Source organism: Lissotriton vulgaris, unplaced genomic scaffold (genome assembly GCF_964263255.1).
Source record: "Lissotriton vulgaris unplaced genomic scaffold, aLisVul1.2 SCAFFOLD_542, whole genome shotgun sequence".
Taxonomy (NCBI): Eukaryota; Metazoa; Chordata; class Amphibia; order Caudata; family Salamandridae; genus Lissotriton; species Lissotriton vulgaris.
Window position 1 is genome coordinate 959,898 of NW_028250708.1, and position 25,090 is coordinate 984,987.

General features: G+C 53.2%; 1 protein-coding gene across 2 annotated transcripts in view; it reads right to left on the bottom strand.

The window, feature by feature from the left end:
* LOC147663157 (mannosyl-oligosaccharide 1,2-alpha-mannosidase IB) overlaps positions 1–24,871 on the bottom strand; it is a 451,075-nt gene extending 426,204 nt beyond the window's left edge. The window contains exons 1-2 of one of the 2 annotated variants that reach the window (XM_086950628.1): positions 23,801–24,762; positions 21,453–23,488 (exon numbers count right to left, since the gene is read on the bottom strand). In XM_086950628.1, the coding sequence (XP_086806754.1) occupies positions 21,453–21,760 (308 nt within the window). In that variant the 5' untranslated portion in view covers positions 21,761–23,488; positions 23,801–24,762. Of the gene's footprint in view, positions 1–21,452 lie in introns of both variants that reach the window. The other variant, XM_086950629.1, reaches the window with a different exon arrangement.
* Between the last annotated feature and the right edge of the window lie 219 nt (positions 24,872–25,090).

Genomic DNA, 25,090 nt, shown 5'->3' on the forward strand with positions numbered 1-25,090 from the left:
TGCCCAAGGGTGCCTCAAAGTGTCTCACAGTGGATCGGAGGAGCTGTCCCTGCTGGGCTTTGTGTGTTCTAAAGGAATTACATTTTGTGTATAGATATTGGCTCCCTGTGTAGAAACGCCATTCCAGAGGATATTCAGCTGCCTGTCTGCGTATGTTAAATTTGTTTGTATTTGTATTCCTTCAAGTGCAAATTTCCCATGTCTAAATATAAATATGTAGCAGGAATATTGCTAGCATGTTTTATCGTCCTTTGTGTATTTATTCTGTAGGGTTTGAAAAGCGCTACGCCGCACATTTAGCTATACTAGCAATTATGAGTTGCATTAAGCAAATGGAAGAGATTTAACAAAGAACAAAATAAACATTCATTGGTGCATGACAAATGGCACACTGGGGCTATCCTATGCTATGAGATTACAGCTCCATGGATAACTTCAGGCCTGTCCAAGGCACTATAGTTTTTTCACTACGTGACTCTATGTAGGTGACCGGGGAATTTGATAGATTTGCGTCACAGACATCATAGGTCTGGGAAACATGCACCAGCCATTACGTGGTGCGTGACGTTAACCTTATTTTCGTTGGTATTTAGAAATATATATCTACACATTTAGGTACACTGACATAAAAGTTAAGTATACACCCAATTATCAAATCCCTTATGGGTCACAGAATATTTTAACTCCAGGTGTCTGGGCCTTGTGGTACCGCCCAATGGGGTCAAGGGTCACTGAAAGCTACCACGATCAAGATCACCGTTCCTTTCTCTGCTGGTCAACAAGTTCCAGCTGTGGAGCAATGGACTCGGGAACGCCCTTTTGTAATTAGCAAACAGATAAATCAAAGGCATTGTCATTTGCAATGCCAACAGCTCAAACTCTTGCAAATGTGAGACCTATTGCATTGCAAATGCTTGTTGGTACTTTGGCTTTGTTGACAGATTTACACTTGTGATATTTCCTGAGCTGTATGAAGGCGAGGAGGTGAAGTAAAACATTTACTAGCATTTATTACTATGAATGTTTCTAATAACAGTATCCGAGAACAGATGGAGTCTGTAGTATCAGACGTCTATTCGCGGTGGTCAACTGTCCATTATCACTGTACCAGGAATACTGCAAATGTAGGGACATCAGACAGCATTTGCAAGGGAGCTGCCGGACAGATGCAGAGTACCTTTCAGGGGGTTCATTCCATAATCCCCTCCTTTGATCCAGGCCATCTTAAAGGATATAACTCGCTAATATCAAGCCTGTTGAGTCTGATTACTATTCAAGATGTATTTGAGCTTCAACCCCGTTACCACCTCCAGGAGCAAGTCTTCAATCATGGGTTTGTAAAGTGCTACTACACACCCGTAAGGGTCTCGAGGCTCGGGGGAGGGAGGCGCAAGGTCCAGTCCATCAAGGAGGTCTATCGAAGAGCCATGTTTTGAGGTCCCTCGTAAAGTTGGGGAGTGATGTTGTCTTTTTGAGGTGGAGTGGGAGGGAGTTCCAGGCTCTGGCCGCGAGGAAAGAGAAGGAGCGGCCTCCCGATATAGTCTTCCTGGTGCGAGGGACTGTGCACGGAGAGACAAGTTCAGAAGAACAATTCTGTAATCCAAATGGAATGAAATAGTCTGATGGCCGGAGACACTAGGTGAGCTCCTTCATGGATGCCATCAACGGCCACAGTACGCAAAGAAAGGGCCCACTCTCCCCCGCGTCATATCTTCCTATATGTGGAATATAAGAACATATGGAGGGAGATTATAAGCCGGCCGATTCCCCGGCACAGGCCCCACCTGGCATCAGATCTTAGACCTCTTTATTATTATTATTATTATATTTCTTATATAGCGCCAGAATCGACCCCGAAGGGGTATCTCCGCACTTGCCTTGGGAACCCGTCCTGGTTTTTCCCTGTGAGATAGCCCCTACAGGGCATCCCTAAGGTGAAAGACAGGCATCCCGCCGCGGGGGGCCGTTGTGGAGATTAAGCAAGCTTAATGCCCAGAGTTGCAGAGTGTGAACCCATGATTAGGTCAGGCACCGAAGCGAGAATTATCGAGTCCATGGACATTTGAGCTCAAGACCCTGCCGCGTTGGGAATTGAACCCTGGTCCCGGGTCTGACCTCTGCTTCAGGGTCTGCCTGCTCTAACCAGTGAGCCACACTTCTCACTTTAATAGAGCATGTGACAACCCAGGGCTTCTTGGCGCATGGTCACTCGTTCAAGCCTGTGAACAACAGGCGGGTGTGATGGCATCTCTGCCCCCGAAGCTGGTGCAGGACCGCCCCCATGCTTAAACACCTCCTGTGCTGCAACCTGCCCCCCAGCCACTGACAGGCACCCCTTTTACAGTTCATGAAGGGCTGCAAGAGCTGGGCACCCGGACAGGCTGGACCAGGTGCCCAACCTGCTACCCCTGCTGGTCCCGTGATGGTGCTAGGGGTGGTGGAACTGGCATTCTGCTGTGCGTTTGTCTGGGTAGCAGGACATGAGACGCAATTGTGGGGCAAACCTGCCAAACGTGGGACGACTGGCCGGCCAACTCATTGGGCATTCATTAGGTGGTTAATATAGAGCCTGGCCAATGACAACAACAAAGTGGCATCAGGTGACTTATGACCTCGCAAGACATTATATATATTGACTTTTTATTGGGAGGAAAGCATAGGAAGTGACATCAGCAAGACCAGCTTTCGATTTTGGTTGGTGTTGGGACCCCACACGCTCTCTCTCTGCGACACAAAGTGATGGTGAGTCCACGCAGTGTCAGAACACCGACTGCGCACATCCGAGGGTGGAGACAGGGTGCACCCAACATGGAGACAGGAATGAAATGAAATGTATTGATTGATACAGACGGCATCCAAGATCCACAAGATGTTAAAATAATATTCACAGATTTCCAGTCCCATAGTATTACAATATATCATGAAATACTTTATAAGCAAAAAAGATTTTTCTTATCTAATACATCGCTAAAATAGCGGGAATAACACTACAAAAGTTTTAAACTTTGTAACAGGACTTTTCAGTGGCAGCTGCCAAAGAATGGAACCAGCATCCCCTGGAGCTCGTACGTAGGCATGTAAGTGAGATTTCTATAGCGCCAACCTAGCCCAAAGGCAGCGCCGGATCAATCAGACAGGATTCATAAGCGCAGCCAATCACCCGCGAGGGCACCCAGGCGCTGAGAGCCAGGCTGCCCTGGTGGCATCAGTTGAAGAGCCAGGCCTTAAGCCCCTTTCTGAATTCCTGAAGAGAGGGTGAGGTCCGGAGATGCTGGGGGGAAGCAAAGCGCTGTACAAGGACCTTCTCCCGCACCCTTCCCCCAGAGCTGAAAAAGCTCCTTCTAATGTTAAGCAACGGGGTTCCATTCATAAAAGTCATTTTTTATGGACTAAAATCCACTGCTGTTTAAAATGTTTGATTATGTTGCTGCCCACAATGAAGATATCCCCCGTAGATGGCGTTTTAATACCGAAGTCCTGACTGACGCAGTAAACAAAACAAAGATAGAGGATGCCATAAAAGAATATCTCAGACACAATGACACACAAGAGACCGACCCCAGTCCCTTGTGGGATGCACTCAAAGCGACAGTCAGGGGCACAATAATTGGAATCAAGTCTAAAATTAACAAAAACAAAAACCAACAACTGGCACAGCTCGAGCAAGATATCAAAAGACTAGAAACTGCCCACGCCACAGCCTTACACAACACTAGTACCCTAGCAATCCTCACCAAGATAAAGTACGAATACAACGAATTCCTGAGCAAAAGGGCCGGACTGTGGGTCAACAAATACAAGGCCATCAATCTCTGTGAGGCCAACAGAGCGGGAAAACTCCTAGCATCCTACCTAAAGCACAAACAAAACCAATTTACCATCTCATTCATCACTGACTCACACAACAACACCCACACAAGACACAAAGAATTCCTACGAACCTTCCAAGAGTTTTACCAGGAACTGTGTAAACAAGCATTTACAATACAATGGTCTCGGCAATTATTAAAGGTAGAGCTATTGGCATTGCTTATGACATTTTTTCTAATTTTTTTTTTAAACATAAGTAATGCCAATAGCTCTACCTTTAATAATGCCGAGACCATTGCATTGGGGGGGTTGAGATGCACTGCTCAGTGCCCCCCAGCAAGCTCCTCTGGCGTTGGGGGGTCCTGCCCCCCGTAGGTAGGGGCAGGGCAGTGGTGCCGAGTACAAGGGCAGTCGCAAAGCGCAGATGTTTAAGGCAGAGTGCGGAGTCTGCTCCGGAGGAGGGCAGGCATAGCTCCCAGCAGCACCGACAGGCAGGGCGAGGGCACGAAGGGGTTAATCACGAGATGCAGCAAACACTGCCAGCTTTCAGCATGAATGGGGTCAGGCACTGGGAGTCTGCGGGGGGGAGGAGGTATGCAGGGTGTGAGGGTGGGGTGAGACACAGGGAGGGATGAAGAAAGAGGGGCAGGGTCCAGGGATGATGCAGAGTGACACTGCGAGGGTGGTGAAATGAGGGTGGGGTGAGGCAGAGGGTGTAAGGGTGGGGTGAAGCAGGGGGCAAGGTGATGCAGGGGTGAGAGGTACGATGGGAAGGAAGTGAGTGGATGGTGAGAGCGTGCAGGCGCGTGACAGGTGAGGGATACAACTGTGAGGGTGAGGTGAGGGAGGGGGCGATGCGAGGCTGGGAGGTGTGACAGGGTGGGTGACGGAGGAGTGGGAGATGTGAGGTGGGAGGCTGCACACGGTGAGGATGTAAGGGTGAAGAAATGAAGGGAAGGAGTGTCGGTGGGCAGACGGTTCGTGGTGTTGCAAGGTTAACACTGTGGGGGGAGGGGGGGCTGAGAGGAAGAGGGCGTGAAGAGGACCTGGGGCCAGGTGGCGCATCAACTTGAGCCCCCGGACTCGGGCCCAACACCGGAGGTCTGAATTCACCGCCTGGACTGATCCCCTACGTCTGCCTGTACAGTATGTAGCCTGTAGTGTATTGGGGGACCTCCGACATCGCTGCATACAAGTAGGGAGTCCGTACCTGCTCCAGGATGACGGCACGTCTTCCATCGGCGAGGATACTCCTCCCCCCCCCCCCCCCCCCTTGTGCTGCGCTGCTTGGGCCACGAATACCAGTGTAATTTCTCCAACATCGAACCATTGCACATCAGTAAAAATAGAATTGTAAGCTTTAGTCGTGCCAGCCCGGGCCACACCGACACCCTCTTCCCTGTCTAGTGGCGGCCTAGTGGAGCTTTTGCGGAGATCAAGCTCGGGGCTCTCTCCACAACGACTCTGGTGGCTCCACCCTAGGCGGAGGTCTCGCTCGGAGACGGCTGAGTTCCTGTGGCCGTGCGAGGGGTGCCAGGGACTGCTAGACTACCATGCGGCGGCCCGAGGTGAATGATTGAGCTGCAGAGTGCCTGCCTGGCTGATCCCCGTGACTCGCAGCTGCCTCCCCAGACACTGTGCCGTGCGGGCCTCGGAGCTCGCCTAGCTTCACGCGGCACGGACCTGAACGGTGCTCACCTGCGGATTTAATTTTAGCCTCGTAGCAGCTCTTGGGGGGCACCCCCCACACTCACAACTGCTGATCAGAGCCCAGCCAGAGGATTAGGAGGGAGGAAAGCAGCGCAAGGCGGCTGGAGTGCGGCGCCAACAATGGGGGGGGGGGGGGGGGGGGGGAGCACGAGGAGTGTGCTGCCTTCAGGCTCGCGGGTTCAAGCGCTGTTTGCAACGACCGGGGTAGGCAGGAAAACGGCTCACCTTCACTGCGGTGCTGCCTTCAGGCTCGCGGGCGACTCGAGGAGGAAGCTCTCGGCACTTGAAGACTCGGCGGTGGACAGGCAACAATGGCGGCCAAAAGCTTCTGAAATTTTCGGATTCGGGGGCGTGGTTTTGTGGTTCTGAGTGACAGACAACGTCACTGTCTAAAGAACAGCAAAACGTACGCCCCCAAATCCGAAAAAGACGGAGCTTCTTTGGAGGGACAGCTCTCTCCTCCAATGGCTGGCCTCCGTTTAGGAAGCCAGCCAATGGAGGAGAGACGAAAAGAGAGGCGGGATAAAGCAGCTACGCTAAACAACAATAATTCTCCGGACTTCCGGTCTTGGCCTAAGGCCAAGCCCTACGGTCCCTCGACCTAAAAAGAGCAGACTTTAAACCTGGAGGTGTGTACAAAATACCTTGACAGACTCGGCCTTCCAAAATAGCGAATGAAGAAGCACAGAGATTAGGGCAAGAAATCAGTGCGGCCAAGATTGAAATGGAGGTCAAGTACTTGAAGGACAACAAAGCTACAGGTCCTGACGGGTACACAGCCATTTTTTACAAAACCTTTCTCAGCCACCTGAAACCCACCATGAAAAAGGTGTTCAATCACTGTGCGGAGAATGGGCTGGTAACACAATCCATGTCTGAGGCCAACATAATCGTAATCCCAAAGGAAGGCAAGGACACACTGTTACCCAAGAACTACAGGCCCATATCCTTAATTAATGTGGACTGTAAAGTACACACAAAAACCCCGTCCTGCCCAGACTAATAAGTAACTCACAGGTAGGCTTTCTAAAGACCCGTATGTCAAACGACAACACCAGACTCCTATGCCACATACTAGAACACACCACCAAAATGGCAGAACCAGCGGTGGCTATCACCCTAGATGCCAAGAAGGCTTTCATGGGCCTTCCTAGAGCAATGCATGCACACATTCAACCTTGGGGAAGCATACATACGGAAGGTGCTAGCACTGTACGGAGACCCAAAAGCATGCATTGTCGTTATTGCACTCTCTGATCCTCTCACACTACAACACGGAACTAGACAGGGATGCCCTGTGTCCCCCTCACTCTTCCTGCTGGTCTTGGAACCACTAATCAGGGATATCAAGTAGAACAAGGAGATAAAAGGGGATCAATATCAATGACATAGAAATCGAACTCGCCGCCTACGCGGACGACATCTTCATTGTGACAGAACAACCTAGAACCTCTATTGAGGCCCTGATAGAAACTATAGGAATAGACTCAAAGCATTCAGGATATAAACTCAACAGGGACAAATCAGAATTTAAACCCCTCAACATCCACACTACTAGGGACACTCTAGGGGGGGGGGGTCGGCCTGACCTGGCAGACAGGGTTCATCAAATACCTTGGGATACACATCGGCAACGACCTTAGGTCCACACTAGACCAAAACGAGAAGATATTGCTAGGGAAAATTAGGACGTTCTTGGAGTCCTGGTCTCCCAAATTTATAACCTGGTGAGGCAGAATAGAAAAGATCAAGATGATCATCACACCTGAGCATGCCACCACTTCTCCTCACTGACTACTTCCATCGCAAGGTGGATAACCTGATGATTAGCAAATTCCTATGGCGAGGCAAAAAAGCAGGTATAAGTATTAACAAGCATTTGCAATGCAATAGGTCTCGCATTAGGAAAGTTTGAGCTATTGGTATTGTAAATGGCAAAGTTTTTATTTATGTTTCTTTTTTTTTTAAATAGCTAAATTAATAGCTTCGTCATTTACAATGCCAATAGTTATAACTTTCGCAAATGTGATACCTATAGCATTTGTAATGCAATATGTTTTGTATTTACAAACCGCGAGAGGACAAAAAAAAGCTCCCGACCACTGCCTCCTCCTAGGCCTTCAAAAGGGACCTCAAAGTTCTCCTCCTCCAGAGACACCTCCAAAAGTAATTCACGTCCTCGCGCTATTTGTGAGTAAGACTTCCTTTACTACCTCATGTATTGTGGTTGCTCACAATTTTTCCTCTTGTGCACTTTTGACTACCTCATGTATTTTGGTTGCTCACAATTTTTACTCAAGTATTTTGTTTGCTCACGATTGTCACTATTACCTTTACTACCTCATGTATTGTGGTTGCTCACAATTTTTACTACCTCATGTATTTTGTTTGCTCACAATTGTCACTATTACCTTATGTAAGTAACGTATGTTTTTGCAACCTGTTCTTTTGTAATGTTTCTCATTATGTTTCATTTCTGTTCCTAATGTGAGGCGCTCTGACGCCTTTGGGTAAAGTCCGCGCTATATAAAAATGCATAAATACATGAATAAATAAATACCGCCTTCGGGTAAAGTCCGCGCTATATAAAAATGCATAAATACATAAATAAATAAATACCGCCTTCGGGTAAAGTCCGCGCTATATAAAAATGCATAAATAACTAAATAAATAAATACCGCAAATCACCGCCGTCACTCTGCCGGCCTGCGACCAGGAAGTCAGGCAGGCCGGCGCGACAACAGGAAACAGGAAGTAGGAGGGCGGGAGCCTACCCCGCCTCCCACGGAAGAGCTGCGATTGGACGGGGCCGTGTTTGGAGCACCGGAGCAGGCAGGAGCCTACCCTGCGCCCCGGTGCCGAAGGAGGGAAGAAGAGTCCTGCTGCCGGGCCCTGCAGCTGAGAAGAGCCGCCGCACGAAGGAAGCCGGTGAGCGGGTTGCTGACCGGGGGGGGGGTGGGGGGGGGGGAGCATGTGCGCGCGCGAGTGCGGGTGGGCGGGCTTTGTATGCATGTGTGCGTGCGTGTGACTGTGGGGGAGGTGTGTGTGTGTGAGCAAGTGTCTGTGTGCCTGTATGTGTGTGCCTGCGTGTGCATGCGCTCGCCTGTGTGTGCGTGCGTGCATGCAGAGGGGTGGGGGCTGGCTGCCTGCGTCTGTGTGAGCAAGGGCTGTGAGTTACTCTGCGCATGCGCGGGTCAGACGTACGCTCCCGCGGGGAAAACTGCGAAGGAAGACGCTCGTGTCAGATTGGTGTCCACATTCCCAATAACGGGCCTAACGGGCCACAATAGGTCTGAAGCAGACACCTTCAATGCTCACGCATTGAGGGTAGGTCTGCTCGACCTAAAAAGCTACGACTAGACAAAAAACTGGGAGGCCTAAAAACTGCTTTCCTAGCAAAACAGGGAGCCTACTGGATGTCACCCCCTGAAGGGTACACGCCGGTATGGCTATTAATCGAGTGATCCATTCTAAATAACCTCATTCCACTGGTACTACTAACAGCTAATAAGCACACACACGCCTCCAGCCCTACATTCAAAAACACCAAAATTGCCCTACTCAAAATAGACAAGAGAATGGAGACCAGTGTAAGGAACTCGAAAATGGAGTCTCTTTGGGCCAACAGCAAGATCAAATACAAGGGGAAATGCCTGTCCATTGACACTTGGAAAGCGACTTGTCCCAGCAGGAGGCGCTCTGCAGCCCTGACCTCTGCCCTCCATCACCAGGTGCCGTCACAAGGGGGGTGGGGGCCCTTACTCCCTCTATTCTTCAAGGGTGGGCAGTGCCAGGGTGGCCCCCTCATGCCCACAGCCCCAGTTCTTGCCATAATCACTCGTTTAAAGCCTGAACTGCAGTGGTTTCTCCATCCTGGTGCAAGAGAGCGTTTTAATGGCAGCTGAGTTCAGCCCGCACAGACACATGGAGAGGATGTGGCCTAACAACCAGAGCAGACGACTTTGGGGCGGAGGATCCGGGTTGGTTGGAGGGGTGTGCACGAGGTGGAGAGGAGAGCACGAGGCGGAGGAGTGGGCACGAGGCGGAGGAGTGGGCACGAGGCGGAGGGGTTGGCACGAGGCGGAGGGGTTGGCACGAGGCGGAGGAGTGGGCACGAGGCGGAGGAGTGGGCACAAGGGGGAGGAGTGGGCACAAGGTGGACGGGTGGGCACGCGGCAGAGGGCAGTGCATGAGGAAGAGGGTAGTACATGAGGCAGAGGACAGTGCACGAGGCGGCGGGGTGGGCACGAGGTGGGCAGGTGGGCACGAGGTGGACGGGTGGGCACAAGGGGGAGGAGTGGGCACAAGGTGGACGGGTGGGCACTCGTTTAAAGCCTGAACTGCAGTGGTTTCTCCATCCTGGTGCAAGAGAGCGTTTTAATGGCAGCTGAGTTCAGCCCGCACAGACACATGGAGAGGATGTGGCCTAACAACCAGAGCAGACGACTTTGGGGCGGAGGATCCGGGTTGGTTGGAGGGGTGTGCACGAGGTGGAGAGGAGAGCACGAGGCGGAGGAGTGGGCACGAGGCGGAGGAGTGGGCACGAGGCGGAGGGGTTGGCACGAGGCGGAGGGGTTGGCACGAGGCGGAGGAGTGGGCACGAGGCGGAGGAGTGGGCACAAGGGGGAGGAGTGGGCACAAGGTGGACGGGTGGGCACGAGGCAGAGGGCAGTGCATGAGGAAGAGGGTAGTGCATGAGGCGGAGGACAGTGCACGAGGCGGAGGGGTGGGCACGAGGTGGACAGGTGGGCACGAGGTGGACGGGTGGGCACAAGGCGGATGGGTGGGCACGAGGCAGAGGGCAGTGCATGAGGCAGAGGGTAGTGCACGAGGCGGAGGACAGTGCACGAGGCGGAGGGGTGGACACGAGGTGGAGGGGAGAGCACCGCCTCCCACACCTGTGGGCACCTCTACATGTATCCAAGTAGAAGGGACCCTTGTGACTTGCTGTTTTCCTGAAAGGCTCACCGTCGTGCACCCTGCTTTGGTGTGTCTGCTGGGCGGAGGCGGCTTCCGTGAACAACTCGCCGGACCCGCTTCGCGGGTCCCGCAGCGCGCCCGTGACAGAGGAGGCGGTTGGGCACAGGCTGCTGAGGACTGCGGGAGGAGCGCGAGAGAGGCGTTGGGACCAGCGGGGTTGCGAGTGCCAAGCAGGGACTCCAGTATCCAGGAGCCCCTGCGCGCCCAATCAGTAACACCTGGGCTGCTCTCCCCGCTGGCCACGCCCCCCCGGCGAGGAAGTGAAAACCGGCATCCTCCCCTTCCCTCCTGGGACCCTTGTGACTTGCTGTTTTCCTGAAAGGCTCACCGTTGTGCACCCTGCTTTGGTGTGTCTGCTGGGCGGAGGCGGCTTCCGTGAACAACTCGCCGGACCCGCTTCGCGGGTCCCGCAGCGCGCCCGTGACAGAGGAGGCGGTTGGGCACAGGCTGCTGAGGACTGCGGGAGGAGCGCGAGAGAGGCGTTGGGACCAGCGGGGTTGCGAGTGCCAAGCAGGGACTCCAGTATCCAGGAGCCCCTGCGCGCCCAATCAGTAACACCTGGGCTGCTCTCCCCGCTGGCCACGCCCCCCTGCCTATCAGCCAACCAACAAATCGGTCCTGTGTACTTTGGCCTGCGCAGTAACCGCTACGCGGGAGCGTGCGGGAGCGCGCCGGGAGAAGCCCGGGACAAGGGCGAGACCGTCTGTGGCCGTCCGGGGCAGGAGGTGGCAGAGCAGGGCCACCCCATTTACATCTACCGTACCGGTTTCTACTTGTGGTGCCGCAAGTCAGTATGTCAACCCGTTCCGGTAAGGCCTTCAGGGGTGGCGGGGAAAGTGCCCTTGGGGGTGCTATGTTCGGCTCTATGGACAAATTCCTGACAAGGGTGGCGGCCGTCATCGACAATGAACTTGCCATATCTGAACGGCGCCTTTCTCTTGACTTTCCCCCTTCCAAAAGTCCATCTCCAGCAATAGTGTTGTCCCCTCAAAACTCTATTTCCCCTGCACTTTTGCTTGGGGATCTACCTGGGGATTCTTTTATTGCACCACTAGAGGGTGGTACAGAAGGGTTAGAAAGCTCACTGACCGGTAACCACGGTACTAGCCCTTGTGCCGTGCTTACAGATCCATGCAATGAGTTTTCCTTAGCAGGCTCACCTGGCATTCAGTCCCAACACTGCCCTGAGGCCCCTGTTCTTGTTCCACAAGCTCCGACTAAAAATCGTTCTAACCAGGAGCCTATTAAAAGGAAGGGGAAAAGGGCAATTTCCACTCGAAAGGGCTGGTTACCCAAGACTACTAACCATCCCAGGCACCCGCCCCAGAGGGATCCTCCCCCCCTGGGTGCCGCAGGACCTGTATCTTTAGGGACACCTTCTTGCGCTCCAGCTGTCATCGATACAGTACTACCTCCCCTGTTGGCCCCACCAACGCCTGTCCAGGCCAACGTGGGTCCCTCTTTGGAGTCGATTGAGAAGCTGGTCAAGTCTCTCGTGTTGCCACTTATAGATCAGGTCAAGAGGTTGGGGGACAGGCTCGACTGTTTTGAACAGGTTACTAGGGACAATTTTTTTGCCCTAAAAACCCTTCTCAAGCTCCAGCCAAAGCTCAGTGAGGATAGGACAGATAGGTTAGATAAGTCCAATAGGATAGAGGTTCCAGTGAGACCCCCCTTGGGAGATCAGCTGATGCAGCCGCCCAAGCAATCAGCCCCTGGGAATACTACCTTGGCTGCTCCTAAGGCTGGTCCTAGACAGATAAAGCCGAATGCTTCCACTCATGCCGCTCAAGTGCATGCCACCCCTCCCCCAGTAGTAATAACCCCGGTGTCTACCCAGGGCCCAAGGCAATATCAGAAGGGAGGGACGGGACCTATTCTGCAACCTGGGGCTGTTATATCTGATACAACTGGCGGTGTAGCATCAACTCCTAAAGTTGCATCTATTCCCGTCCCATCTAAAAACCGTCCCCCTTTAGGTCCTCCTCAGAATAGTAGACGAAAGTGCCCCCCCGTTAACCTCCCCCCCGAGTGCCACCCGTATGTTGTCATCCTTACCAAAGTCCCCCCTATTGGGAGTACCCAGCGGGAAAACCATCAGGCACTCAAGAATAAGGTCATCCACTGGCTGAGAGCAAACAGGCCCCTGCCTGCGGGAGTGGATGGTATTATTCTTGGTGTACGCAGGGTGGGATGGATTGGAAACGGGAATAAATCGCTCGAAGGGGATTGTGTGGTGGTAAACTTCCAGGATGCTAGGGTTGCCCATCTAATATGCTCTCAAGGCCAACCCACGGTTGGATCGGGTATCGACATAGTCGATTTGACATTTTTTTACCCACGGTCGATTATGACCACTCCCTCCATCCACCCTGGAAAACCCACCTATATTAGCAGCCCTGGGGGCCAATTTCTTGTGGAGAACATTGCCCACGGCCTTTCGACCCCGGGAGTTTTGCCCCAGCAGCCAAGCCTAGCTCCAGTGATACCAAATTGGGGACCCTGGAGCTGTTGACTCAGTTATGATCCGGGGGAGGTCGCTGTGGCTCCAAGCTTTGTCGCTGAGCCAATACCATACCCCAAATCCAATGGCTCCTCTTCCTCGTCGCAGACTCAGGCTACGGCCGAGTCTGTAGAGGGGAAGGGGGAGACTGGGGCATCCTATAATCTTTTTGCTAGCCCCCCTGGTGCGGGTTCTGTGGTCTTATCATCCCCTGTCGAGGCTTGTAGCACTGCAGCTGTAACGGACCCCCAGATTAGGGTTTTCAGCTGGAATGTGGCGGGCCTCGAGAGGAAGCTGGCGCTGCCGGACTGGAGCGAGCGTGTGGAGCAATACTCCATATGCCTGTTCCAGGAAACCTGGAGTCGGGTGCCCCTACACAAGGCGGGCTATTCCACCCACTTTTTGCCGGCAGTAGAAAGTGCAACCGGCAGGGGCCGCCCCTCTGGTGGCCTGTTAATCTGGGTAGCCACTGAACTCAACTGTAGGGTGGAGGAGAGGGACACTAATTGCCCTGACCTCCTAAATATTTTGCTTAGAAATTCCCAGGGTAGAGTTATTTTAAATATTTTTAACATCTACGCCCGTGGCACTAAGGGGGGAAGAGAATCCCCAGTAATAGCTTGCCTGGAAGCGCAACTCCGCTCATCTCCCCACAGGTCTTGCACCTTGGTGGCAGGTGACCTGAACTGCACTTTCGAGCCCCTGGACCTGGACATTCTAGCAGACCAAGAGGAACTTGATAATGGGTGGGGGATTCCGCCCCTCGAGCTTAGTCCTGTTAAAAAGTGGACAGAAGTGGCCCTCCAGATTAACTCATTAGTTATGGAGTTTGGTCTTAGAGCTGCTAATGGCAGGACCAGATCCGACAAAGTAGGGGCGTACACCTACAACAGGCCAGGACACATGTCACAGATTGATTATTTTCTCCTTGACATACACCTGTGGAGCCTGGTGGTAGACATGGAAATTGTACCTTCCGTGGAGAGTGACCACAATCTCCTGTCCCTCACCCTGTCCCACAGGTGTTTCAATAGCACCGTGAGTAGATCTCCTTGTAACCCCGCTCCGGACCCGTTAGTGGTCACAAATTGTGGTCGAAGGTTAAAGTGGGCGAAGCTAGCTCTTTCGGAGGAGAAAACCTCTGTGATTAGGCAACTTCTGGTCTCAGCCCTAGCCAATCTTGACTGCCAAGAGGAAGGGCTGATGGAGGTGGCACCCAGGTTTTGTGTCATAATTCAGGCCATTGGCGACCTCTTTGTAGTCCCAGCTCACCCGAGCGGAAGGAAACCAAGCCCACGATCGGGTCAGGGCTGGTACAACCAGAAGTGTAGGGAGGCGAAATCACTTCTTATCGAGGCAGTCAAGTCCAAATTACCGTCTAGGACTAGGGAGGCCAGGAAACACTATGCACTCTGCCAGAAAAATGCAAGGATGGAGTGGGAGGTTAATTTCTGGCAGGACCTCCTGGCTGCCAGTCGTGGGAAAGACGCCAAAGGTTTTTGGGACATGGTGGGTAAAAGGAACCGTCCCGACGATTCCCGGAGGACTTGTGCCATCAACGCCCAGACTTGGTTCTCCCATTTCCAAAATCTTTATTCTGCTGTCGAAGGCCCACTTAATGACTCCTTTAATATCCCTCCCTCTACTCTAGTTCATGACCTGGAATTGTTTTCTCCCCTGGATGTAACAAAGCAGATCAAAACCTTGGTCCCTTTGAAAGCAGCTGGTCCGGATGGCCTACCGGGGGATATCCTCCGTGCTTACCCGGAAGAATGGGGGGTACTAATCTCTGCACTCCTCAATGCAATCAAGGGGGGAGGGCTTGTGCCTGACTCCTGGAGAGGTGCGGAGGTGGTCCCCATTTTTAAAAAGGGCAGTCGGGACCTACCCGGGAACTATAGGCCCATAAGCCTAATAGACTCCAGCCAGAAATTGGCCGGGAAAACCATCTTGGGGAGAATCACTCAATGGGTGGATGACAATCACATTCTGTCCGATATGCAGGCTGGGTTCCGATCGGGCACAGGAACTATTGAACAGGTCTTTAGGCTCTTGTTGTTACACTGGAAGGTGGTGGTGCTGGGCAAAGGCAGTCTTTACTTGGCCTTTATTGACCTTAAGACTGCCTTTGACCTGGTACCAAGGGAGGAACTTTGGAGGGTGCTTCATGGTTTAGGGATGCCCCCGTACCTATTGAACCTCCTTATTAACCTGCACACCAACACCTATGCCCAGGTTAGATGGGGGCTGAATGGGGAAAAGACCGATAAGATCAGGGTCGAGAGGGGAGTAAGACAGGGCTGTGTCTTGGCCCCTACCTTATTCTCCCTCTATATTAACGGGGTGGTAGATCATCTACTGGGCGAACCATCAGACGCTCCCAGTTTGGGAGGAGTAAAAATTCCAACTCTGTTGTTCGCCGACGACACCCTCCTCATTTCTAAAACCCCCCAAGGTTTACAGACATTGTTGAACCGCTTCCAGGACTTCTGTACCACCAAGGGCCTCGTCATCAACATAGACAAGACCAAGTACCTAGTCATGCATCCACCCCGCAAACTTGGCCGCCCTCCAATTCTCAACTCTACACTCCTAGAAAGAGTGGCGGAATTTGATTATCTGGGAATCCGACTAAATGATGCAATGAGCTGGACTGCCCACATCGATAAAATGACTCTGGCCCACAAAAGGGTGGGGGGCGCCCTCCTTAAGGAGTACAATAACTCTACAAAACATTGTGTTGCTCCTATACTTGAGATCTATAGAGCACGTGCGGTCCCAGCGTCACTCTATGGATCGGAACTGTGGGGCTTGGGCAAAGTTGACTCATTGAGCAAGGCCGAAAACAAATTCATCAAGGACCTTCTTGCCATTCCATCGAGCAGCCCGACCATCCCAGTGCTTATGGACACTGGCTGTAAAGCCATAAGGGACCAGGCTCGGCTTCGTCCCCTTCTGCTCTGGGCACGCTTGTGGAGGGTCCCGGAGCTACAATCTTATGCCAACGGCCTGGCAGAAGTGATGCATGCTGATGGTTGGAGTAGCATCAAATGGCTGAAGGACATAAAACATCTCTTAGGGGAACTAGGTTTGGACTCTTGCTGGCATAGTCACTCCGCTCCTCCAAAGAAGATTTTAAAAAAACTTTTCTGGGAGTGGGTTAGTGTGAAGCGCTCCAGAAGCCAGCAGCACTGCAAAACCACCGCAGCTTTCCTGCTGTTCAAAGACGATGTTTTGTATGAGCCATACATGGATATTATATCAGTTGCTATGGATAGGTCCTTGTACATTAAATTTCGGCTAGGAACTTTGCCCTTGGCCGACCTTTGTTCAAGGTGGAATAAAGCCCAGTCCACATCACGCTTCTGTGCCTTCTGCCAGGACAAACCAGAGACGGTGCCACACTTCCTTTTCGAATGCCCGGACTATGGTCGCCCCAGATCACGTTGGCTTGGTCCCATTTGCAGAGAACTGGGGACTCGTCAGTACTCTGTTGCCCTTCGGATTCTTTTAACTAATACAGCCCCTCCTATTGTCTGCGCTGTTGCTAAATTTTTAAAATGGGCTTGGTTGATTAGACTTAGAAGACTGACCATATCAATTTAATTCCCTTTTATCCTATTTATGCTGACTTAACGTGTTTTTAATTCCCATTCAATCTGTACAGTCTTACTTATTTCGACATGCTGTTTTTATCTTTTTGTACTGCTTTTATGATATGTGCATATCGAAATAAAGCAATCAATCAATCAATCAATCAATCAAGAAGTTATCTGGGCTCCTGGGACAGAGGCACCGCCCGGATCCCACGGTTTACAATGAAATATAACAAGATTAACAAGCACACGCCTCGTACACACAGGCCCTGGCACATGGTGCTTTGTCACGCTGCACACATACATCGGGTGCACAGTCTGGGGAAAAGGGTCCCATGTCTGGGACACCGGGTGAGGGTCTCAGGGCTGAATGATGGACTTCAGTACCCACAGCAAGCACGAGGGTGCCAGTTCACACAAGTGCAAGAATTGGTCCAAGAGGTAGCATCTGCCACACTTGTGTATGTGCCACGCACACATTAGGATTCAAACCGAGGTGCAACGGATTCTGCACATGTACCTGAAGCAGACATGTGGTGCTGGCCCGCACAGATGGATCATACATGTGCCTGTGGCATAGCACACATGTAGTGCAGGTAGATACATATGGACCATGCACAGGTGAAACAGACTCTGTACCCGCACCTGTCCTTGTGGCACACGCATGGTGCCAGCTGATACAGATGCATGCATACGATTGTGTTGCATCACACTGCCCCGAATATGTGGCACACGCATGGTGCCAGCGGGCACAGGCGCATAGATTCAGAGTGGATTATTGTATCAGTTTATTGACCAATGTCCAGGAATCGGTTTTCAATAAGCTCCAGTTGGTACAGAAAGCAGCCGCTAGGAGGCTTTCTGGCACTCCTACATTGGATTCTGTTTCTAAGATTATTAGACAACTTCATTGGCAGCCGATTAGAAGCAGAGTAAAGTTCAAGGCGCTGTGCGTTGCCTACAAGGCGATCCACAGCGCAGCCCCAGAGGTTCCGAAGAGCTCATTGCAGATCTATGAACGCAGCAGTCCCCGGCGCTCTTTTGGTGCAAACCTGTTCACCGTCCCCAGAACAGAGAGAAGCAACTGGGGTGGCAGAAGCGTTGTGGTTACCGCTGCTAAGTTATGGAGTCTCTTCTTCCTCAGATTACAGCCCTTCCTACCTTACTGGTTCTCAGGAAACAATTAAAAACCTGGCTTTCTAACAAGTAGGCTATTGTTCCTCCTAGGAACTGTCACCGCAGAGACACCTTCCAGTATTCATGCGCTCTACATGTTCTTTTAACATAATATAACATACAGTTGCGAAACAGGCTCTGCCCTGTGCCTGTGGTAGAGACATGGTGCGGACTGTCACAGATGCATTCATACAAGCATCTGTCCTGTACTCGTGGCACATGTGTGGCGTCAGTTAACACAGATGGATCACGCACAAGTGAAAAAGGCTCTGCCCCGTACTAGTGGCTGCTGACACATATGGATCATACACTTGTAAAACAGGCTTTGCCCCATACCTGTGGCACACGTATGGCACCAGCTGACACAGATGGATCACGCACAAGTGAAACAGGCTCTGCCCCGTACTAGTAGCACACGTGTGGCGCTGCTGACACAGGTGGATCATACACTCGTGAAACAGGCTCTGCCCTGTAACACACGTGTGGCACCAGCTGACACAGATGGATCATACACTCGTGAAACAGGCTCTGCCCTGTAGCGCACGTGTGGCGCTGCTGACACAGATGGATCATACACTTGTGAAACAGGCTCTGCCCTGTACCTGTAGCACACATGTGGCGCTGCTCAAACCTATGGATCATACACTTGTGAAACAGGCTCGGCCCTGTACCTGTGGCACACATATTTTACCAGCTGACACAGATGATCATACACTCATGAAACAGGCTGTGTCCTGTACCTGTGATACATATGTGGTGCTGCTGGACAGATGGACCATACACTTGTGAAACAGGCTCGGCCCTGTACCTGTGGCACACATATGTTACCAGCTGACACAGATGAATCATACACTCATGAAACAGGCTCTGTCCTGAACCTGTGATACACATGTGGTGCTGCTGACACAGATGGATCATACACTTGTGAAACAGGCTCTGCCTTTTACCTGTAACACACGTATGGCGCTGCTGACACATATGGATCATACACTTTTAAAACAGGCTCTGCCCCAAACCTGTGGCACACGTGTTAACAGCTGACACAGATGGATCATACACTCGTGAAACAGGCTCTGCCCCGTACCTGTGGCACACATATGTTACTGGCTGACACAGATGGATCATACACTTGTGAAACAGGCTCTGCCCTGTACCTATAGCGCACGTCTGTTACCAGCTGACACAGATGGATCATACACTTATGAAACAGGCTCGGTCCTGTACCTGTGATACACATGTGGTGCTGCTGACACAGATGGATCATACACTTGTGAAACAGGCTTTGCCTTTTACCTGTAACACATGTGTGGCGCTGCTGACACATATGGATCATACACTCAAAAAACAGGCTCTGCCCCGATCCTGTGGCACACGTGTTACCAGCTGACACAGATGGATCATACACTCGTGAAACAGGCTCTGTCCTGTACCTGTGGCACACGTGTAGCACCAGCTGACACAGACGGATCATACACAAAAGTGACGACACAGGCTTTACACCAGTACCTGTCCCTGTGGCACACACATGGTGCCGGCTGTCACAGATGCACTCATACAATTGTGAAACAGGCTCTGCCCTGTACCCGTGTCACACGAGTGGCATCAGCTAACACAGATGGATCACGCACAAGTGAAACAGGCTCTGCCCCGTACTAGTGGCACACGTGTGGCGCTGCTGACACATAAGGATCATACACTCGTAAAGCAGGCTCTGCCCGTACCTGTGGCACACATGTGTTACCAGCTGACAGATGGATCATACACTTGTGAAACAGGCTCTGTCCTGTACCGCACGTGTGGCACCAGCTGACACAGATGGATCATACAAAAGTGAAACAGTCTCTGCCCCATACCCGTGGCACACGTGTGGCGCTGCTGACACATATGGATCATACACTAAGGAAACAGGCTCGGCCCTGTACCTGTGGCACACATATGTTACCAGCTGACACAGATGGATCTTACACTCGTGAAACAGGCTCTGCCCTGTAGCGCACGTGTGGGGCTGCTGACACAGATGGATCATACACTTGTGAAACAGGCTCTGCCCTGTACCTGTAGCACACGTGTGGCGCTGCTGACACATATGGATCATACACTTGTGAAACAGGCTCTGCCCTGTACCTGTGACACACGTTACCAGCTGACACAGATGGATCATACACTCGTGAAACAGGTTCGGCCCTGTGGCACACATATGTTACCAGCTGACACAGATGGATCATACACTTGTGAAACAGGCTCTGCCCTGTACCTGTAGCACATGTGTGGCACTGCTGACACATATGGATCATACACTCGTAAAACAGGCTCTGCCTCGTACCTGTGGCACACGTGTTAACAGCTGACACAGATGGATCATACACTTGTGAAACAGGCTCTGCCCTGTAACTGTGGCACACGTGTGGCGCTGCTGACACATATGGATCATACACTCGTAAAAACAGGCTCTGCCCCGTACCTGTGGCACACGTATTACCAGCTGACACAGATGGATCATACACTCGTGAAACAGGCTCTGTCCTGTACCTGTGGCACACGTGTAGCACCAGCTGACACAGACGGATCATACACTAGTCACACAGGCTTTACACCAGTACCTGTCCCTGTGGCACACACATGCTGCTGACACAGATGGGTCATACACTAGTGAAACAGGCTCTTCCCCGTACCTGTGGCACACAAATGGCACCAGCTGCCACAGATGGATCATACACAAGTAAAAGAGGCTCTGCCCTGTGCATGTGGAACACACATGGCATCAGCTGACACAATAGAGCATACAATCGTGAACCAGGCTCTGCCCTGTACCTGTGGCACACACACATGGCACCAGCTGACACAGATGGATCATACACTCGTGAAACAGGCTCTGCCCCGTACCTGTGGCACATGCATGGCGTCAGTTAACACAAATGGATCATACACAAGTAAAACAGGCTCTGTCCCGTACCTGTGGCACACGAGTGTTACAAGCTGAAATTGATGATCGTACACTCATGAAACAGGCTCTGCCCCGTACCTGTGGCACACGTGTGGCGCTGCTGACACATATGGATCATACACTCATGAAACAGGCTCTGCCCTGTACCTGTGGCACACACGTGGTGATGCTTACACAGACGGGTGATGAAACAGGCTCTGCCCTGTAGCTGTGGCACATGCCTGTCACCAATTGACACAGATGGATCATTCATAAGTGAAACAGGCTCTGCCCTATACCTGCGGCACACATGTGGCGCCAGCTGACACTGATGGATCATACATAAGTGAAATAGGCTCTGCCCTGTACCTGGGCACACGCGTGGTGCCAGCTGGCACATGCATGTCGCCAGCTGACAGATTGATCATACACAAGTGAAACAGGCTCTGCCCTGTACCTGTGGCACACACGTGGTGATGTTTACACAGACGGGTCATACACAAGTGAAATAGGCTTTGCCCTATTCCTGTGGCACACGCATGGTGCCAGCTGACAGATGGACCATACGCAAGTGAAACAGGCTCTGCCCTGTACCTGTGGCACATGCATGGCGCCAGCTGACACGCATAGATCATGCATAAGTGAAACAGGCTCTGCCCTGTACCTGTGGCACACGCATGTCGCCAGCTGACAGATGGATCATACACAAGTGAAACAGGCTCTTCCCTGTACGCGTGGCGCTGCTGACACGTACCTGTGCCGGTGCTCATCGTGGCCTTGCCCATGGATCAGGAAGCCCCCAGAGCTCTTGTCGCCCTTGTTGGCATCGATGTGCGGGATTAACACGTCCTCCAGCCCCAGGTCGAAGCGTTTGTGTTTGGAGGAGTCGGGCAGAAAGAAGAAGGCCCCGAAGCAGAGAGTGATAAAGGCACTGAGGATGAGGAGCAGGATGAACTTCTCCGAGAGCCGCAAGGTGGCCCTGTGGTGCGGGAAGGAGGCGGCCCCGAGGCTCAGGGTGGGGATTCTGCGCCCAGACAGGGGCAACAAGGCGGGGGTGGCCATGCCCCCGGCAGCGGGGCCTGAAGACGTGGCAAGTGTCACTGGGCTCCACCAACACCATTGAGTGATTAAAAAAAGGAGTTACATCGAGGAGATGGCACCCCTGCAGAGGGAAACCCGCTGTGCCAAGATTAAAAATGTAAAAGTTGTCTCTAAGAGCAAAAAATGGTGCAGCATCTTCAAAAGCTCCTCAATCAGAACTGCTTTTCCAGTAGAAAACCACGAAGGGCCAGCAGGAGCTCAGAGGTCACATGCGAACATGGCTTCCTCACTCCATGTGATGAGCAGCAGCACTTGTCCCCGTCCCTAGGAAAGACAGATGGAAGTTTTTAAACCCAGGGATGAGGAGTACCACGTTCACTTCAAAAGCTTCTCCTTTATTGATCCTTCCGGGGCGAGATGGGTGGATGCAAACAATGCTGCCTTAAGAACCCCTTCCTGGTCACAAGAAGAACATGTAAGAAGGTCAAAGGGCCCGGTCTAATCTGGGCAGAGAAACTCGATCCCTGACCCACAGTTGCATGAATGAGACCCCACAGCTCCTTCCGGTACAGGTAGACCGGTCTCTTTCTCTGCGCCAAGAAGCGGGGTCCACGGCCCTAAAGATGCCTCTAGGACCGAGGCCTGGTCTCATGTGGCTTGTCCTAGCAGAGGGGCTGGAACCACGGTGGATCCGGGCACAAGTGCCCTTCAGGGGGTGGCACAGGGGGCACAGGCGCCGGCCCCTGAACCCTTCACCCAGGCATGGGCTGGCACCTGAAGCTGTGCCTCCTTACACCCCCGGAGTGCCCTCTGGGGCACAGAGGGGGAACAGGCACCGGCCCCTGAACCCTTTACCCAGGCAGGCAGCTGGCACCCGTAGCCAGCGCCTCCAGACACCCCCGGAGTGTGGGCGCTACTCTTGGCCTCCTGGTAGCGGCCTTCTCTCTTTGGGTTTCTCTTGCGGGCCTCGTAGTGGTGTGCACAGGGTCCAGGGGTAAGGAAGGACTGCCACAGCTGGAGCAGATCCCTTGGTGATCTGTTGCTTCTAATAGTAGATCCCGAGGCAGGGGGGGCACCTCTCAAGCTGGGGTAATGTGGTGCTTCTGGGTGGTGACACTAAAGGTTCACTTCTGACCCTGAACTTGGCTGAGTGGGGCTGATGCTGGGAGAGGCAGCCCTTGAGAGCCAAAGCGAGGGGACTAAATGTAATGCTGGTGCAGGCTGGATGGTGAAGCGCATAAGGTCCACAGATGCTGGTTGAGTGGTGCTGATGATGGCAGTCAGCGGAGGATGAGGACTGAGGTCTCCAGACGATGCTCCAGCTGGTTGAGTGGTGCTGATGCTGGCAGTAAGCGGAGGATGAGGATGGAGATCTGCAGACGGTTGTGGGGCTGCTGGCAGAGGTGTTCCTTGGATGCTGCCACTAGACGTCTACATTGGACACTGGATGGAACTAGCCCTGGTAGCCCATACGGGGTATCAGGAGGGGCCCAGGGCAGAGGACACCTCTAAACGTCTAGGATAGGTGATGAGCAGCAGGTGCTTGGACTAGATGTTGGGGTGCTTGTGTGCAGGGTTTGGATGTCACAGGAGGCTGCTGTGCAGTGAATCATGGTAGATCCCTGGGCATGGAGTTCGTGGCCTGCTCCTGGCACACCGGGGCTGCTGCTGTGCTAGGGACTGGAGAAGGATGCTGATGTTACCAGGGATGCTGCAGGAACACACCTGGGCTAGGGATGGAGGGGGATGCTGCAGGAAGACACCTGGACTACGGATGGAGGGGGATGCTGCAGGAATACACCTGGGCTAGGGATTGATGCTGCAGGAACACACCTGGGCTAGGGATGGAGGGGGATGCTGCAGGAACACACCTGGGCTAGGGATGGAGGGGGATGCTGCAGGAAGACACCTGGACTACGGATGGAGGGGGATGCTGCAGGAACACACCTGGGCTAGGGATGGAGGGGGATGCTGCAGGAAGACACCTGGGCTAGGGATGGAGGGGGATGCTGCAGGAAGACACCTGGGCTAGGGATGGAGGGGGATGCTGCAGGAAGACACCTGGGCTAGGGATGGAGGGGGGTGCTGCAGGAACACACCTGGGCTAGGGATGGAGGGGGATGCTGCAGGAAGACACCTGGGCTAGGGATGGAGGGGGATGCTGCAGGAAGACACCTGGGCTAGGGATGGAGGGGGGTGCTGCAGGAACACACCTGGGCTAGGGATGGAGGGGGATGCTGCAGGAAGACACCTGGGCTAGGGATGGAGGGGGATGCTGCAGGAAGACACCTGGGCTAGGGATGGAGGGGGATGCTGCAGGAAGACACCTGGGCTAGGGATGGAGGGGGGTGCTGCAGGAACACACCTGGGCTAGGGATGGAGGGGGATGCTGCAGGAAGACACCTGGGCTAGGGATGGAGGGGGATGCTGCAGGAGGCGCGCAGGGGTGCTCTGGAGCCGGGAAGGGCTGGCCTTGTTCCAGATGAAGGAAAGGATGCTCCTGGTGGTGGATGCAGGGGGTGGGTGACGATGCTTGTATGCAATGGATGCAGGGGTTGTGCCAGGCGGTGCCAATGCTCCTGGGCACTGGGGGTCAGGTGCCCCCTCGCCAGGGGGTGCCAAGGGACTCCCCTGGCACCGATGCCCAGGCTGGAGCGGGGATGCTGCCGACGATGCTCCAGAGCAGTGGGTGCTGGGGTGGGCGAGGGAGCTTGTTTACAATGATGCAGGGGTCCACGGTGCTCCTCCCGATGCTCCTGTGCAGGTCTGGAGGCCCCTCGCCCGGGGGTGCCCGGAGCGGCCCCCCCTGGCACCGGTGCCCGGGCTGGAGCGGGTGACGCTGCTGCAGCCGGTGCCCGGCGGTGCCCTCTGTGCTGCAGGCTGGGGGCGCCCCTGGCAGCGCTCGGGGTGGGCTCTGGAGCTCCGGGCCGTCCCTCGCCGCCCCCCTGAGCCGGGTGCGATGGGTGCAGAGTCACCAGGAGCCGACACCACCGCTCCCCAGGACACAAGCTGGCACTGCCACTGCGCACACCCGACTGCGCATGGGCGGAGCCGCGTCACGGCGGACGCCATCTTACAGCCAGGCACCCGCTAGAGCCGCACAGGGGCATGTACAAGGGCCTGGGCGTGGCCACGCCTGGAACCGCCTTCCTCTGATAGACGCTGTCTCGTGATGACGTCACGCCTGACACTAGGATGGCCACACGCCAGGACATGTCCACACCATAATCATTGGGGCACCCACAACAAGAGAGAACAAACACAAGCACACTACCGGCAGCGCTCATATTCGGTTCTCCTTAAATAAGGTTATGATGTCGTCGTTTCACTGACAGCGGTCGGATGCCAATA